Source organism: Simochromis diagramma, unplaced genomic scaffold (assembly GCF_900408965.1).
Source record: "Simochromis diagramma unplaced genomic scaffold, fSimDia1.1 OVJJ01000216.1, whole genome shotgun sequence".
NCBI lineage: Eukaryota > Metazoa > Chordata > Actinopteri > Cichliformes > Cichlidae > Simochromis > Simochromis diagramma.
Window position 1 is genome coordinate 19,254,988 of NW_024386883.1, and position 17,296 is coordinate 19,272,283.

The following is a 17,296-nucleotide window of genomic DNA, read 5'->3' on the forward strand; positions in this document are numbered from 1 at the left end:
TAAGTAACAATAAAATAAGAGTGATTAGAAGGAGGAGACACTCAGAGGCCGAGAGGTGCAGCTTCGCAAAGAATCACTGTAATCACCGAGACTGTGAAACTCCCCGTTCCTAATGAAACTGCCTCGCACTGATTAAAGCCCGCACAGGAAAAATGTTGCTCAGGTCTTAATAAACCCACATACTACATGTAATTTGCAGTATGTGAGTTATGCTGCTTTATATTTCTGTCCTCTCGCTGTACCCGAGGAGCATTTCATGAGTCGCAGCTCAAAGTAATACTCTGCAGGTTACATCCACACGTACACGGGTGTTTCCACTGAAGACTGAGCTTTAAAAACTCCTGTGCAGGTAAAGATGTTAGAAAACTGTTTCTGCGTTTGCATGCGGACAAGAAAAACTGAGACCTTGATGTCAAAATCTAACATTGGGGTTAAAGCGTCACCGCTAGCTTTGGTGTGTTGTCCACAGATTATTTTGTTTTCACACTGACATGTTTTCTAAAAAAAAAAATTAAAAAAAAATCTGCTTATGTCCGTCATAAGCAGAAATTTAGAACAGCAGAGGGGTGTGGCTTCTGTGCCTGATATAACCATACAAGGACTATTCACTCTGTGACATCATGCAGATCCAAGAGATGAAAAAAAGGCTAAAAGTGTTCCCTGTTCTGCCTGTGGTTGCTTCCCAGGTTTTCTCTCGAAGATGTGAATTTAACTTCCAGTTAAATTGAATATTTTGTGAGTGAGAATACTCCCATTTCTGTTCTTGTTTTTCTTTTCTAAGGCAGGAAAATCTCAATGGTCTATAGAGTGAAAACAATGTGCGTAATGAGCAGCTTGCTTTATGACGGAGGAACAAAACGAACAAGCTTCTGTAGATCTGTACAGATCTACAGAAGAATAGGAATTAAAGGGAAAGGGGTAAAAGAGCATCAGCTGCTCTCAAAGACGGTTAATGAGCGGAGACAGACAGTACAGGATGAAACAAAAGATCGCTGGAGTCTTGGCCTCAAAGCAGACTGATGAAGAGGTTTAGTATCCAGGCAGCAGCAGGGCTGAAAGCGAAGCAGGTGCTCGGCAGCTGAGACCCGAGAGGAGCTGTTTCAGTCGACTTCACCAGCAGAGGAGGTGGTAAAAGCAGGTTTTACAGCAAAGTGGAAAGAAGCTTTTTTTAGCCTCTTTCAGCAAACAGTTTCGGTCCATTTGCAGCACTGTGTGAAGCAGCCGCTGATAGCGTTACTGGGTATCTGCTAAAAACACAGAAGATGAGACTATGTGAGAGCAAAGCGAGCGGCAGATGGTTTTCTTAAAATTAGCTGTCATTAATCTGTGTTTGTCCAGGTGGACGAGACTCATGATGAAAACCAGTTAAGAGTTTATTTACTGGATTAAAAATATGAACAGAAAGAGGTGCTTATGATGTTCTAGTAACAGCCTTCAAAGAAACATCACTTTCAGTTTTGTTAATAAAAATTTGGCCTTTTTCCTGCTGCATTTAGCAGGATTCCTCTCAGTCCCCAGTTTTCCTTTTAAATGCAGAATTTCTCCTCTTGGATTTGACAGTTTTCGCTCACAGAATAAGCACTTTCTTCTTGGATTTGCAGATCTTCTCCGTTCTTGTAGCTTCCCCAGTGTTTGTCTTGCAAATTTACCAGTTTGTTTCCCCTTAAAATTGTATTTATTCATCCTTCAATTTAGCTGGTTGATCCTTTATGAATTTACTATTTTATTACTTTAATTTTTTTCATCATAAATTTGTGGTTTTTCTTCTTAAATTTAACACTTCCTTGTAAATTTTGCAGTATTTGATCATAAATTGTTGACCTTTTTTTTTTTTTTTTTTTAAGGTGTTGTTGTTGTTGTTGTTGTTTTTCCCCATCATAAATTGCTCTTTTTCTTTTTTCCCCCTTTTTAAACGTTTGTTGTTTCCCATCACCCGTAAAAGGCTGATGGGGTTCAGTTGTCACCCTGCCGGGCGGGCGGTGTGAGCAGTTTGTCAATATAACTGAAGAGCGAGGTCACACGGGGTTTTTAAATCGATACCATAGATGCATCTACTAACAATCTCAGATGACTTCGAATCCCAGTAGCTTAAAGGTCAGAGGTCAAAGGATTTTCACATTGACTAGTTTTTTTTTCTTGCATTTTCTTCAGATTTTGTCTTTAAATTTGCTAGTTTTTCATTTAAAAATCTTCTTTTTTGCCTTTGAAAATGTGTTTTTCCTTTTAGGTTTTGGTTCATAAATTTAGCGTGTTCTAGTTTTGGTCTAAACGTGTCAGTTCATTCATTGATGGCGACAGTAACTAAGCTTTCTGTGGTTGTCATCATAGTGATGATGTAGACAAATCATGAATGAACCAAATGATCATTTTTGTTAAACTCACAGGATTAGTTGCAAAAATCAAAAAAGGTTTTCCATTAAAATAAACGAGGCTTTTGGGATTTTTTCCTTCTTTTTTTTTTAAAGGGAAGCCGTGTTAAGGAAGGAAAACTACAAATCCTTCTTCCTTTTCTGACTCATTTATAATCCTCAACATCTTCCTCATTAGCTGGAAACAAAATTGTCAAAGTAAAGCTGTTGATGGAGACTCGAGTTTAACAGGAAAATCATCCAAAGATCAGAAATGAATGAATGCCCTCAGTCAAAGGTTCTTATTGTTAGCTTTGATGGTTTAGGCACAGCAGCTGAACTGGGTCAGTTTTGTCTAATGGATGCCACCGTGGTTCCCATTAGCTTAATCCTGTGAGCGCTTTCAGCTTCGGACCCGTCCGACCCTCCGGTGGAAACATCAGCCCCGCGTGTTTCTGCTGACGTCCTGCTGAGCGTTCGCTGGGTATTTAAAGCCGTCCTGACAGCTGCTGGTGTTGTTTACAGCTGGCGTGTTGATAGGGGAGTTAGTGCAGAGCTGAGAAACAATAGTAACCTGATCTTGCAGGTATCTGTGAGCCATGTTTGATGGACTCTGGCCAGGTATAAACAAACACATTTGCAGTGATGAGTAAGGCCCGTTTCATGGCAACAGTTCACCAAACAGCTGCAGGTTTCCAGCGCTGCTGTTTGCTGTGGTGGCTGTAAACAGGCTGTTGGTTGGTATGTGGGTTGCTGCTGACGGGTGTGGGCGTGGGTCATTTTTCAGGCACTACAGCATACCTGTGAAAACGTGTTAATGGATAAAATGTTCTTAACACCATCCAATAGGTTTTATCTTGCATACAGCTTCTTTTTTGTGTGTGTGTGTGTGTGTGTGTGTGTGTGTGTGTGTGTGTGTGTGTGTGTGTGTGTGTGTGTGTGTGTGTGTGTCCTGTCTGGCACTGTAGCCATCAGAATTATTGTCTGAAGGCCAAGAACAGATTTACTTTCCCAAGTGGGCCTTTTGCTATACTTGTCCACTTGATTGTCATAGTTTATTTGATCTTTATTAGTTATTTTTATTCTAAGTTATTGTAATCAGGCCAGACTGGACTCGGGGACGGGAAAGAAAAACAAGAAGAAAAGTTCAGAAGAAAGTTAACAGAAGGAGAGGGAAAGAAAAAGGAGAAAAGACAATGAAAATCTGCTTCATCACCTTTGTCTTTTTCTTTTCCTGGATCACCTGTTGAGAAAAAAAGAAAACAAGCTGAAGAAAACGAGAGCAACACAATAAACAACATCACGATGATCTATGGGAATATAACAGTAAATACTAAATGTTAAACATTATTGTGCAGCACGTAAGATCGACAGCGCACAGTGTGGTTTGAGGTAGGAGCCAAAAGGGTAGTTTGTATGGAGGAGATCAAAACTCCAGACATCCAGAGGCCCCCAGAACACAAGAGACCAAGGAAGACCAACAGAGGGGCAGCCGCGCCACTGTCCCAGAAAGAGCTGAGGAGAGTCCCAGATGAGGGCTCACTCAGCAGCCGCGGAGCAGAAGCCAGGGGGAGTTGCAGTGACGCGCCCGTGAGCTCTGCCGGCAGCCAGCAGCGCCAGAGCGACCGAGCCCCAGGCCGAGAGGCCGGGGGCACCCCACCTCCGAAGTGGCCCGAGCAAGCCCCAGGCTCCAGGCCCCGACAAGCAGCCACCAAGGAGAGAGCCAGTGCATACCTAAACGCCCATCCCCGGACACAAAGAACCACCAACGCACCGATGTCTGAGGGAGTCCGCCACCAGCAGGGGAAGTGGTGGTAGGGGGAGATAGGCCTGAGATGTCCCCAGAGAGGTGGCGTCTGATACCCAACCTGACATATAGACACAGACATACAGGCACACACAGACACAAACATCCATTCCCACCCTCATGCTCTCATATGCACTTACTCCACACTCAACCAACATGGAGACAGACATAAAGAGACGCTGTACACACAATCACACTCCCCAAGTGTACTCTACGAACCGGGTCTAGGTACCCTTGCCCCTGGAGGGGGGAACTGCACCAGACCCAGGTGGTGTTACCCTTTTCCCTGCGGTGGGGATCTTGCATACAGCTGCTGTTACCTCTCAGGGTGACGCCTACAAACCCAAATTAGCGGTACACTCGTCAGTGATCGCAGTACAACACTCGCGTGGTGGACAGATCTTGGAGGACTTTCCAGCTGAAGCGGTTCTCTCAGAGCCTTCGTCAGCTTTTTCTGGCCCTGCCTCCTCCTCTCTTCCTTTCTCTGATTAGTGTATTTATGGCAGCATTTCTTGTCAGTTCTCACTTCTTGTGGAAAAGTAATTGGATGTGTTTTGACCCCTGGCTGTTAGATTGCGACAAAAAAACAAACAATTAATGATTCCTATTTTAGTCACTTTTCATGTCATGGTTCGTCACTGGCTTACAGATTGAGCCAGTTTCACAGAAAAAGTCTTTTTAACTTCATGAACTTCAAATTCACCCCAGAAAGTTTATTTTTTCCCCTCTGTTGCTCTAATATGAGATGATTTAAGCAACACGGTGTGTTATCCCAGCTGAAGCACCCATCAGAGGATGGATGTGGTCAGCTAAGCTGTGGTGCTTAAACGATGCTCAGCACTGAGGGCTCGAAAACAAGTCAGGATACCTTCATGCTTTCATGATGTTTACACCAAATTCAGACAATGCCATCTGAATGTTGGATGAAATCTAGACTCACCCGAACAGGAAACGTCTCTCCAACCATCTGTTGTGCGATTTTTGTGAGCTCGTGTGACTCGTAGGATCAGTGTGCTGTTCTTAGCTGACAGGACTGACGCCCGGCGTGCTCTTCTGCCGCTGTAGCCCATCTGCTTCGTAGGTTGTGGATTCAGGGCTTCTCTTCTGTAGACTGTGGTTATAACCAGTGATTGTCAAAGTTACTGTTGCAATCTTGCCATTCTTCTCTGACTCCTGCCATCAACAAGGTATTTTCACCCGAAGAACTGCCGCCATTCTCTAAAAAACCTTACAGACTCAGACCAGCTCGTCTGACGAAGTCGATCAAATCACCTTTTTGATTTTGATGCTTCCATTTGAACTTCAGCAACTTGTCTTGATCGTGTCTACATGATTAAACAGACTGAGCTGCAGGCAAGCTGTCCTTGAAGATCTTTAGAGCCAGTCTTTTCACAGCTCTGCAGAAACTGTGGAGCGATCCCAAACATAACACCTGTGTGTGTGTGTGTGTGTGTGTGTGTGTGTGTGTGTGTGTGTGTGTGTGTGTGTGTGTGTGTGTGTGTGTGTGTGTGTGAATATAGTTGATTTCTTGGCTAAAGAAGTCGCACAGTTGCTTTTGGTGCAGCAGTCTGAAGAGCCGAGTTTCTTCCGTGTTTGAAAGAGGAGGACGGCAGCTTGTGCAACATTCGACAGATATTGATCACGATCTGGCAACATTCATCAGCCTGGATATAAAAATGGCTTTCAGCTCCAGAAATCTGCTGTTCGACTGATGTGTGTTTGCAGCCTGAGGGTTAGATTGTTCCTGACGATTCATTGAAACATAGACTCGGCTCTCGCCGGCTGCCGGTCAGGTTTTCCTGAATCGTACCCTTTGCTGTGCTCTCTGCAGCAGAACCACCTCCAGTTGCTTCTTTCTCGAATGTCAGAAAATGTCAAAGTAATCTGTGTCAGGTAGCAGACACGCCGCTTAAAAGCCACAACAGTTCAGCACTTTGTTTTCTGTTGTTTCAGCCGCACTGCAGACACAGCTGCTCCCTTCACTTATCTCACACGTCAGCTGAAACCATTCAGCCGAGTGTTGACCGTGATTAATGTCCCAGCGTTCCCTGAAAGCAGCACAGCAGAAACCTGTGCAGGTGCTTCTGCTGAACCTGCGTGTCAACATTTCACTGCAGAGATTTGAGATTCTCGCAAATGTAAAACAGACGAGTCCATCAGTGCAATTAGTAGCAGGTGTGAACGAGCCAATTAGGAGCGAGAACAATGGGGAAAAACGAACCTGTTGCTGCAAAGCGTGAACCGACAGAGACGTTCTCAACTCCATCTAAAATCTCGCTTTCCTGTTGTGAAGCATAATCAGAGCGCATCCTGCAAGAAAGGAAATCAGGAAGAGAATAGCAAATTACGGTATTTCAGACAATTTCACCAAATTACAATCATCTCCACGGATCCACAGGCAGCGTCTCATCCTCGGTGATTAAATCTCTGCAGGCTCAGACGAGTGTCAGACATGTTCCAAAGTGCAGCCTCGTGATTACTTCAGTTTGTGGACTTCTAAACATTAAATAAATATATTCAGTGCAGGAACCAGAATCAGTTTTGATGCCTGTAATGGTCAAAGTGACGCTCTAGCAACAAGTAACAAGTAACTCCCCTTAGTTTGTTTCAGCTGTGAAAAACATTGTGTTGTGTTGGAAGTATGAACTTTTCACATCGGTTTGACTTAATGACCGCTGCGCTGCTGTTTTTCTGAGGCTTACTTGATGTGTTTACTTAGACTTAGATCCTCCCGCGCCGATCGGCGCGTCGGGCGACAAGAGAACGCCATCGAACTCGGTCTATCGCGGCAGTTGTTGCTTCATCCCATGACAGTTCGACTGAACGTAAATCTTCAAGGAAAGTCCTCCTCCATGTTATTTTAGGTCTTCCTCGCCGTCTCTTTCCATTCTTCGGGTTCCACAGAACTGCGACACGGGCAGGTCTCGGGTCCGGTAGCCGAAGGATGTGACCGGCAAATCTGAACCGACGCTTGGTGACTTGGACATGGAGCGGCTCTACTCCCGCACGGCGATATACTTCTTCATTGGTAACGCGATCCCGATATGTGATCTTGAGCAGCCGTCGAAGACAACGTTGTTGGAAGACGTCAAGATGGCGGTTGATCTTTGCAGTTGATTTCCAAGTCTCCGCTGCATACAGTGCCGTCGGTATAACGATGGTCTTCAGGAGCCGCAACTTGATGTGTTTACACTTTTTTTTTTTTCCTTTCTATCTGCTCGGCTTGCAGATTAACTAATGAGCCTTTGTGATGTATTGAAATGTAATTTCCTGACTGTTAATCCAGGAATCTGTGCAGCCGCCAGCCGCCAACCTCTTTTTCAGGGCGTTGCACATCGTTTGTGAAGGTTCTCAGTCATCCAGGTCATCGTAGTCTGAGAGCTCGGAAAGAAAAGCGTCTGGACTTGTTTGTTATAGATGTTTCGTCCAAGAAGCTTCTTCAGTTTTAAGAGCAACTGGTGGATTTAAGCCCTGTGGGAGTGTCTCCGAGAGGGTCACGGACCCCCTAATGATCCTCTACTTGTGAAGACAGGTGTGAGTCACAGTCAGCCAGCGTTTCAGGTGAACCCATTGTGAGACCTAGCCCCACCCTGTCATGTGATGTGAGTGGGCGTTAAGGCGTCTGGGAAGGATCTCAGACGTTGCACATCTGAAAACTGCAGGAACGCTAAAGGACACCTCGCATGATGTAACGGCAAAACAGGAGGCGTCTGACAAATGCGCCTCTGTGTTGGTGATCTATAATCTTTCCAGCGAGTTCTGGGTCTACATCAGGGCCGCCCGTGCTGAATAGGCTCTACTCCGAGCTCCCTCTGGGCTGAATGAGAAACTTTAACTCAGTTTTCCACAGATGAACTGAAATGGCTCCATGTTTCCCTCACTCAGCACTGCCAAGTGTACATAAGCGGCACGCAGTGTTTCCTCTGTAGTAAATAGTAAATTGAAATCTCAGACGGATGAATCATCGCTGCTTTCCTCATCTGACATTTGTGTTTCCTGACTGGTTTGTTGTGAGTTTTTTGGCATTTTGTAGCATTGGGGGAATATCTGAGCGCGCTCTGATTTATCAAAGAGAGAGTGGTTTTAAATCTTAATGTATACAAACTTCAGACCATTGACACCAGCCCGGAGAATCGTCACCTCTTCTTTCTCTGTGTGCCATCAGCTCGTGTTTCTCTTGTTGCACAACGTGCTGCAATGCAGTTTCTCCGCTCGAACTCATGAAGTCTTGAGAGGGAGGCGGAAAGCTGGAGATCAAGCGGGCCTGAAATAGGAGTGAGTGATGTAAGAGAGACAGAAAGAGATTTGGTAAAACAAGAAAGAAACGCAAACTCGGAGCAGAAGTCCTGTGATGGCTTTTGTTCCTGCCGCCGAGCACAGTCACAGGTGTCGCAGCGGGCGTGCGGTAATTACAAGCTGTTTGGGTTGTGACCTGAAAATGAAGAGTGTGTGTGTGTGTGTGTGTGTGTGTGTGTGTGTGTGTGCGTGCTGCACATTGGCATGTATTATGATAAATGGATGCTGTGTTGCAGTGAAAGCTGAGGTTTCCCTCTGGTCTGCTTCAGGGAAGAAGCTCATTAGTGTTTTGCTTCCTGGTCCTACAGACTTTACTTTGGGATGACAACAAACACACAACACAAAATAACTGAGCTCATCACAATGGTGTTAATTAATAGCTGTGATCTAAAAGTTTCTGCCTGTTACTTAAATTTGAACAGTGTTAGTTCAGGCAGCTGATTCCCTTTTACGACAGGTGCTATTGCACTGCAAGCCACCAGGTTTTGATTAAATGATTCAGTTGGAAAACAAAGACTACTACTACTACTACTCCATTACCTGCTGTTTAGTTCAGCTCCACCCAAGAGGAATGGAGCTAAACTAAAAGACTGAAGAAGAGCTTTGATTAAGTAATTCTTAGATTAAGCCATAACGATGCTGAATAAAAATAATTAAAACTATGCTGTGGATATAATTAAGCAGCTCTGGCCTGAGATTGGACATTTTAAAGTGGGAGTCTATAAGGATTGACTCCTTTTTGGCAACAGCCTCCAGTGGCCATTAGGGGAACTGCAGTTTATAACTTATCGGTCCGTAATGCTAACTCCCGTTTTCTCGTTCTTGCAGACACGGATGTGTTCGGGAAGCCGCCTTGTTACGAAGAGGCAGTTCTGATGGATGATCCTCCTCCACCTTACTGCGAGGTCTTGGCTGACCCGCGGGGGGGAACGTACCTGAAGCCCGCCCCTCTCCGAGCCGCACCGCCGTCTTTAAGGGAACCTCACGATCGCGCCCCGGTGTTCACATCCGAGACCGGCAAACCTCCTGCGGCTACCGTGTTCCCCGACCGAGGCTACTCCTCCCTGATACGCCTGCCTTCGTCTCAGCGCTGGGACTCTTTGGGTCACCTCCTGTCCAACATGGATCTGAACCACAATAACCTCACCCCACCTGCAACCCGATCCCTTCAGGCTACAGCCGCGATGGCTACCATGCCCCGCAGAGACCCGAGGACTCATAATGACGGACTTAGAGGTGGAATACAGGGACTTCAAGGAGGGATTCAGGGACTTCAAGGAGGGATTCAGGGGTTCCAAGGAGGGTTGCAAGGGCTTCAGGGGGTTCATGGACTCAGGGGGTTGGAGCCCAGCTGTGGCATGCCAACAGCCTTCCCCTTGCTGGGCCGGAGCACTGCTGTTTAGGCTCGAATCCTGTCAGAAAAAGGATAAACATCTAAAAAGCTGGACATTTGGTATCATAACGCTGCTACAAGTAGAGATTTAATTGCCCAAAGAGGGTTTTAGGGCTGGAGAGGCGTCAGGAGTTAATTTCCCCCTTGCAGCTCAGTGGGCAAAAGCTGCCATTTAACTCTGCCAGGACCGAGGCTTTCAGCTATGTAGGTATATTACACACTGTTTCAAAGCGCTGTTGTCGAGCCAGAGGAATTCTGCTGTCACATTGAAGTCAACACCAGGAGGAAAGGAAAGGAGGCAGAGGACGAGAATCAAAACGAGCAGTAAGCACAGCGGCTGCCCTGCCTTTCATGCAGACTTACTATCGCCTTCATTTCCAGCCCTAACTACCCTTTCTCGTGGCGCACTTTCATTCATCCCCGATCTCTCCTCCTCTCGCTGCACTCGAACAACCTATTGTACGAGGCTGCTGTTGCCATGGCTCCGGGAAACTGTCTGTAGCCCACGACGACCTCTCTTCTTTTATCCGTGCTGATTTTTAGGAAGACTGTTCACAGCTTGCCTCCTCCTCGAGGACTGTGAGCATTAACGCTTACAAAAGAGCACACGGTGACCTTCGGCCAGCACGTCTCTGATATTAGAGGCGAAATGCTGAAGGTCAGTTTACCTTCAGAGTTGTTTGGATTCCGCTGTGCAGAGTACAAGAAAGCCACAGAGACGAGCACGCTTGGATTCATTTTGTAACGCGCTGTTTTGTTGTTTTCAGTGTCGTCTTTACCGCAAACTGCTGGCACTGCCCTTTTGATGGTCACCGGCTGACGTCAGCTGGGTCTCTGATATGAAAAAGAAAAGATTTTTCCATGTAAAAACTTCCAATCATTCTTTTAAACTTTGTGACAAATGCCTTGTGAAATAAAAACATCTTCATCTGTGACGCGTCTTCCTGTGCTTTGTGAAAAGATCCAAAAAATAAACGTTTATTAATATAACACAGATGGAAGGATTACTGAGGCAGGGCGTAAACAAACAGGAGTGAACCTTTTTTCCAGGCCAGAGGCTGAATTCCAAATAAAATCCACAACCGGAAACAGACTAAGGAGAAGGACAGGAATAGGGATGGGTATCGTTTAGGTTTTATCTGATACCAGTACCAAACCGGTACTTCTGAAATGGTGCTCGAACCGGTGCTTAAAGAATAGAGAACACACACTTTGTCCAAAAACCTCTCATGTTCAGCTGTTTTTTTTGTAAAAAGATAACAATGTTAGTCTTTTCTGCAGCTATGGGGCATATATGGCATCGCTCTTGGCTGGAAGCAGTGCTTAAACAATGGAAAAAACACAAACTTTGTCCAAAAACCTCTCATGTTTAACTGTTTTCTACTTTTTCTTTGGTTTAATAGTTTAATAGTTTAATTATTTATATAGCACATTTAATTACAACAGGAGCGTTGACCAAAGTGCTGTACAAGAATACAACATACATAATAAAACAACTTAGAGTATTAAAAGCAAACACCAAATATGAATTAACAAATAACAAATAACTCTCATGCTGTATTAAAAGCCAGTAAATAAAAATGCGTTTTAAGATAAGATTTAAAAAGATTGACAGTAGGAGCCTGTCTGATGTGTAGGGGTAAATTATTCCACAGCTTAGGCGCTACGACTGCAAATGCTCGATCACCTCTATGAGGTGGTCATTTTAGCCTTTTTGGCCAGGGTGAAGGGAGTATCTGCCATCAAACAAGAAGACAGCCGCATGTAGCTATGATGATGTTTGCTAGTTCACCTTACATGCATTAATGTAATAACATGGTTAGCCTACTCAATGTAAATTACACACGAACAACATTAAGCTACTCACGCAGAGAAGAACGGCTGCTGCTGCATCATCATCCTCATCATTTCTGCTACACTGGCAGGGCTAGGGGCCAGGACTCTCCTCTTCGGGTTCTTGGGGGATGTTGCTAACTCCGGGTCCGATAACAGGCACCACACCCGCAGTAGATGTGCTCGGTCTCGCAGCAAGCTATCAAATATGGCGCATTTCTTGGCTTTTAAAAAAAGGCTATACGTCGCCAGGTGTTTCATCAGATTCGAGGTGTTACCTCCTTTGACAGTATCACAGTATCAGCTTAAAGCACTTGTTGCAGGCTGCTGAGTTTGCATCTTTTGCTGTGAAGTACAGCCAGACGTTTGATCGCTTCGCCTTGGGCATTTTTAATCTGTAGCTCTGCTCTAAAAGAACGTACGTACCTGGACCCGCCTACTATCCTCGGAAACGTAAAATGATTGGCTAGAATCCAAAGTGCATGACATCTCAGGAAAAAAAAGCACCGAAATAAAGCACCGAAATGTGCGCTGCTTTTCGGTCTGGTTACTACCGTTTATGTCAGAACCATACCGGTACCCATCCCTAGATAGGACTACAAATTGATACACACCGAGGGCTAAATGGAGACATGAGGGAACCAAGGTACAGCTGAAAGCATGAAAATGGAGGAAAGGAAGAAATAAACCTCTAAGAAAATTCGGGAGACTTACTATCAAATTAAAACAGGCAAAGGAAGACGAGTAGGTACAATGAGTGTAACAGTGTAACCAAATTAAACGGTAATAATATCACAGAACTGAAAAAGCCTTATACAAGAATTCCACTCTCTTTACCCTGAGGTATTTAAACTCCTCCCACCTCTGCTCCTCCTATCTTCACTGTTGCACCTGTCTCCCTCTCACACCTGTGTTCTAACTTCTACTGACTTACGTTCTCTCTGAAGCATACCTCCACCTCTCCAGGCTCTCCTCCACCTGCTCCCTACTCTCACTGCAGATCATGACGTTGCCTTCACAGATACAGATCCACATGACCCCTCACCCCCTCACCTGTCCATCACCCCTGCAAACAAGGGGCTCAGATCCCTGATGTAATCCCACCCCCATTTCAAACCCATCTGTCCCTCCTACTGCACACCTCCCGGCTCTCTGTCCTCACACAGTGCTCTGAAAAAGTGTTTGTCGTCTTCCTCATTTCTTCATCTTTTGCTTATTTATCACATTAAATACAACAGCGAATACTAAATGAAATTTTTAAACTATTTCATCTTTTAAGCTGCAAAAAAAGCTACCAAACCTGCCTGACTCTGTGTGGAAAAGTACGTGAAAATCCTGTGAATGTGATAACTTGAGAACAAGGTGATGTAGGAACGGTGGTGAACCTTCCCAGGAGTAGCCGGCCTACCACATATACTCATCCAGGAGGTCACAAGAAACCCAGAACAACATCTAAAGAACTGCAGGCTTCACAGCTAAGGTCAGAGGTCACGAGTCAACAAAAACAAAGAGTTCAGGGAGAGAACCACCACTGACTAAAACAAAGGCTCGTCTCACATTTGTCAAAATACAACTTGATGATCACCGAGAGTTTTGGGGAAAAACTCTGTGGAGCGACGAGACAAAAGCTTAAGTTTTCAGAAGGTTTGAGTCGCGTTACATCTGGAATCAAAACGGTCATCACCCCAACAGTGAAACATGGTGGTCGTGATGGTCCGAGGTGTTTCGCTGCTTCTGGACGACTCGCTGTAACTGATGGAAACATGAATTCTGTTCTCAAACAGAAAATCTTGCAGGACAACATCCGGCTATGTGCTAAGAGCACTCAGGTTCTGCAGCAGGACGACGATCCAAAGCACAGAGCACGTCCATCTGAAGGGATGGAAAAACAAAATGAAGGTTTTGGTTTGGCCGAGTCAAAGTTGGGACTTAAATCCGACCGAGATGCTTTGGTGTGACCTTAAACACACAGTTCATGCTCAATCCTGCAAAAAAGATCCTCCACAGTGAAAGTCATTACAGATGCTCGACTGCGATCGGTTATTAGGTTTTACTTTTTCACACAGGGCAGGAAGGTTTGGATGGTTTTTCCCTTTAATAAATGAAATCAGTTGAAAAATGTGTTTTGTATTTACACAGAGGACTCTGACCTTTTCTATGCATCTCCATCAAAACTGAAAGATCTCCCTGAGCTGCTCCCTCAGAGCCCGTGAAACTCCTTTTCTGTTTAATAATATTCCTTCTCTTCTACCTCGACATCCCGGCTGAACACGTGTCCTCATCCGAATATTCTTATTTCTTGGGGCGTCAGACGAAGTGAGAGATGTGGAAATGAAATCTGCTGTAATGACAAATCCATCATCTCAGCCTCACGTCTTCTCTTTTCTTTACGAGCTCACAGCGAGTCTGTTTCATCTCCTCGCCTCAGCCTCGTGCAGCGGAGATGAGTTTCTGTGAAATATTTTGTGATTAAAAAAAGTCAGATGTCCTCCGATTCTTCAACTACGATGTGTAAAATTACCGAGAGCTGCTACTTAAAAGACTCACAGAGGAGCCTTTGGCTGTGACAGATTTGGTGGTTTGTTTTATACATCAAAGCCTCAGGAAACGCACCTCGCCGCTGATGTTTAGTGAAAATTCAAAGAGTCGTTTAGGCTCAAAACATTCCTGCTGTTTGTAGACGTGCTGCTAATATGAAGTTTGTATCGCTGGCAAATGTAAATAAGAGCCTGTTCAGACTGAACGTAATTACTCTGCCATTAAGTTGTCAGTTGGTGCTCCTGGCTAACAATTTTAACAGCTCCAGGGCACAAACGCTACTTCCTGCCAACCATCACACATTTAATGAAAACTGACTGACCTAACAGCTGTCAGTGAATCTAAATGTACCGTTTAGTGTTGACTGAACTACTAAAGTCCAGCAGCTGGACAGTAAGTCTGAAGGTCAAAGATCTGAGATCTGCAGTCGTTGCCCGTTTGATCAGTAAACAAGTTTCAAGCATACAACAGGATTTCTGTTCCCAAAAACAGATTCGTCATCAAAAATCAAGGAAACTGCAAAAATCTTCAGATGATTCGTATCTGAAAATCACGTCCTTAAGAATCCGAGGACACAAAACCTGAGTCTACATCTGGACCTTCAGCTGATCCGTGTACTGTTCACTGAAGCCAGAAATGGTTTCAGTGGAAGGGAAACTGGGAGGACAGGTGAGGCAAACTACAGAAGAGTGGACAGAAAATGAGTGGCAGCAGGTCTGACGATGCGAGCGAGGAGTCCAAATGAGACATTTTTGGCTCAAATCTTCATCAGTATGTACCGTCAGGAGAGAGGTACAGCTGTAACACAGGTGGAGGTGTGTCGTGGTTCAAGGCCAGTGGAGTTTATTAGACCACCTTCCATAACAACAACAAAACACACTTTTTTATGCTATTATTTAATAGCCACATAATAAACTGAATTCACCTTTGTTATATATAAAAAAGCTATTTTTCATGAATGCAAGTAAATAATTTCTTAATCAGAAACTAATATTGTGCTTTACAATTTTTTCAGCTTTTTCTCTAAAATTAAATAAGAAAATGTGTCGATAACTAAAATAATTTAAAAATTAAAAGTATGGTTTTCCTTAAGGAGCTTGCACTCACTGGTCGATTAAACATTATAGAAATTTTAAAAACCCACTTTGGTAAAAACCAGTACTGTTCATTTAGAGCAGCTGAACACGTTTGCCTGAAGCGCGTACTCAGGAAACACTCGTCCCAGTGTCAGCCGCTCACAACCAGCAGCTGTAAAGTTTCTAATGAGAAATCATCAGTAGATTAGTGTTTGTAGACTCTGAGGAAGCCACAGAGTAGAGTGGAGTCTAAGGAGGCGCTGTGGATACGGAGGGGTAATAACTCCACATGGTTTCATGCTTTTCATCATACTTTATTCTTACGGTTGGTGTTTCAACAATACTCGGCTGCAGCTTTGCAGCTCACAGCCTCACCAACAACAACAGTTCAGTTCTTTGTTCTTTTCAGCAGGTGAGGCGTGATTGCTCGTGCTGCTCAGGTGTGTCTGCCTTCCCTGCAGCCGCGCCACAGGTAGATACGTTGGAGCAGAGAGGAGAGCTGAGATCGGGTGGTCGACAGAAGGCAGGAAAATGATTGGACCAAAGTGATGACAGCAGAATCGAGTGTGACAGAGCGACAAAATGGAACGTAAAAAATAGACCATCAGGCCAAACGACCAAGAATCAGGACACAGGAGTGAATACAGATCTTTCTTATTGAACATCCAAGTAAGTTTAATTTTTTTCGATTTGCAGACTTTTATTTTTTAGCGACGACTGCAACAGACTGCTCATCTGTCCAGGACACGTCTCACCTCATGATAGCCGGGGTAGGCTCCAGCACGGTGACCCTGACCTGCACAACAGGAAGAAGATGAATGGATGCTTCTTGATCCAGGTCATGTTACGGGACTGCAAGAAATACCAATTATTACACAGATTTTGGCACCATAAGGATGTTTCAAGGTAAAACAGCAATTCTATCAAGCTAACATCAGACAGCAGCTAAAGTTAGCATCATAAGACAAACCAGAACCCTGACAGTGATTTGAAAAAGGCTTGTAGAGTTAAGGTGTTTTGGTTCAGGTGTGTATCTTTGTTGGTTTAGCCTCTTTTTAAAGAAGGAATATCAATTATGAACGACACTTATTAAACCACAAAGGCTCATTTGATTAAAGAGCCTCAGCCAGACAGGGACAAATGGAGCAATTTGTTTAAATGTCACCTTTTCTGAGCACTTCTGATTCCCTGCTGCCATAAAACAATGTTAATGATGCTTTTAAGCTATTATAATCATTTCCAGCTCCGGCTTTCATCGAGGTAAAGAGTCTCAATAAAAATGTCAGAATAAATGATGAATTGGTTGGGACTGGCAGCTGATGTAAAGGTCAGACAAAAAATCCAGAAGAACCCAAAAAGGAACAAAATCAAAGAAGAAACCAAGAAGATAAAAATACCAACTTGTGAGATTATCTTAATGAGAGGTGGTGGAGATCCAGATTTGGGAGATAAGTCTTCAGTTTTCCCCCTTTTTCTTCTTCTTTTGGTGGTATAGAAACAAAATCCCAGACTCAGGAGTGTGAAAGGACAGAAAGTTCCAGGTGGGCACATTCGTTATGTTTTTGGGCGTTTCAAATTTAAACTCTACGATAACATCGACACCCAGGTCAGCAGCTTCCTCTGAGTCGTTTCTATGAAAAATGCTCCGACGTGTAAGGCAACCAGTCTTTGGGTCTTAATATCAAAGACCAGGATACACACATGATGTCTGTTCATCAGCCATGACAGCGGTCTGAGGTCCTTCCTCCCAGCGTGGAGATTTATGTTGCTCTTATTCTCTCACAAAGTGACCATAACTACCTCACACACAAACAGCACTTTCACGTGATCGACACTGGACGGAGGAGATCACCTTTAAGACTTTTAAACAATAATGTAGCTTCATATAAGAGTTTAATTAAGGAGTTTAATTCATGGATATAGAACTGAATAGACCTTTATTGTCATTGTACATGTTCAATGAAATTATGGAGGCTTGTTTGTGTTTGGTTTTACCATCTGACCA

General features: G+C 44.2%; 1 protein-coding gene and 1 long non-coding RNA gene across 4 annotated transcripts in view; one reads left to right on the forward strand and one right to left on the reverse strand.

Moving 5' to 3' along the window:
• LOC120734020 (proline-rich protein 7) overlaps positions 1 to 10,779 on the forward strand; it is a 28,634-nt gene extending 17,855 nt beyond the window's left edge. For all 3 annotated transcript variants that reach the window (XM_040032569.1, XM_040032568.1, XM_040032570.1), the window contains exon 4: positions 9,280 to 10,779. In XM_040032569.1, coding sequence (XP_039888503.1) covers positions 9,280 to 9,854 — 575 coding nt within the window. In that variant the 3' untranslated portion in view covers positions 9,855 to 10,779. The remainder of the gene's footprint in view (positions 1 to 9,279) is intronic.
• A 4,524-nt stretch (positions 10,780 to 15,303) lies between these two features.
• LOC120734064 lies at positions 15,304 to 17,147 on the reverse strand. Its single transcript, XR_005695966.1, has 3 exons — positions 16,693 to 17,147; positions 16,047 to 16,143; positions 15,304 to 15,790 (listed from the first exon to the last, which is right to left on the reverse strand). It is a non-coding gene; the product is annotated as an uncharacterized LOC120734064 (long non-coding RNA).
• Positions 17,148 to 17,296: the final 149 nt, after the last annotated feature.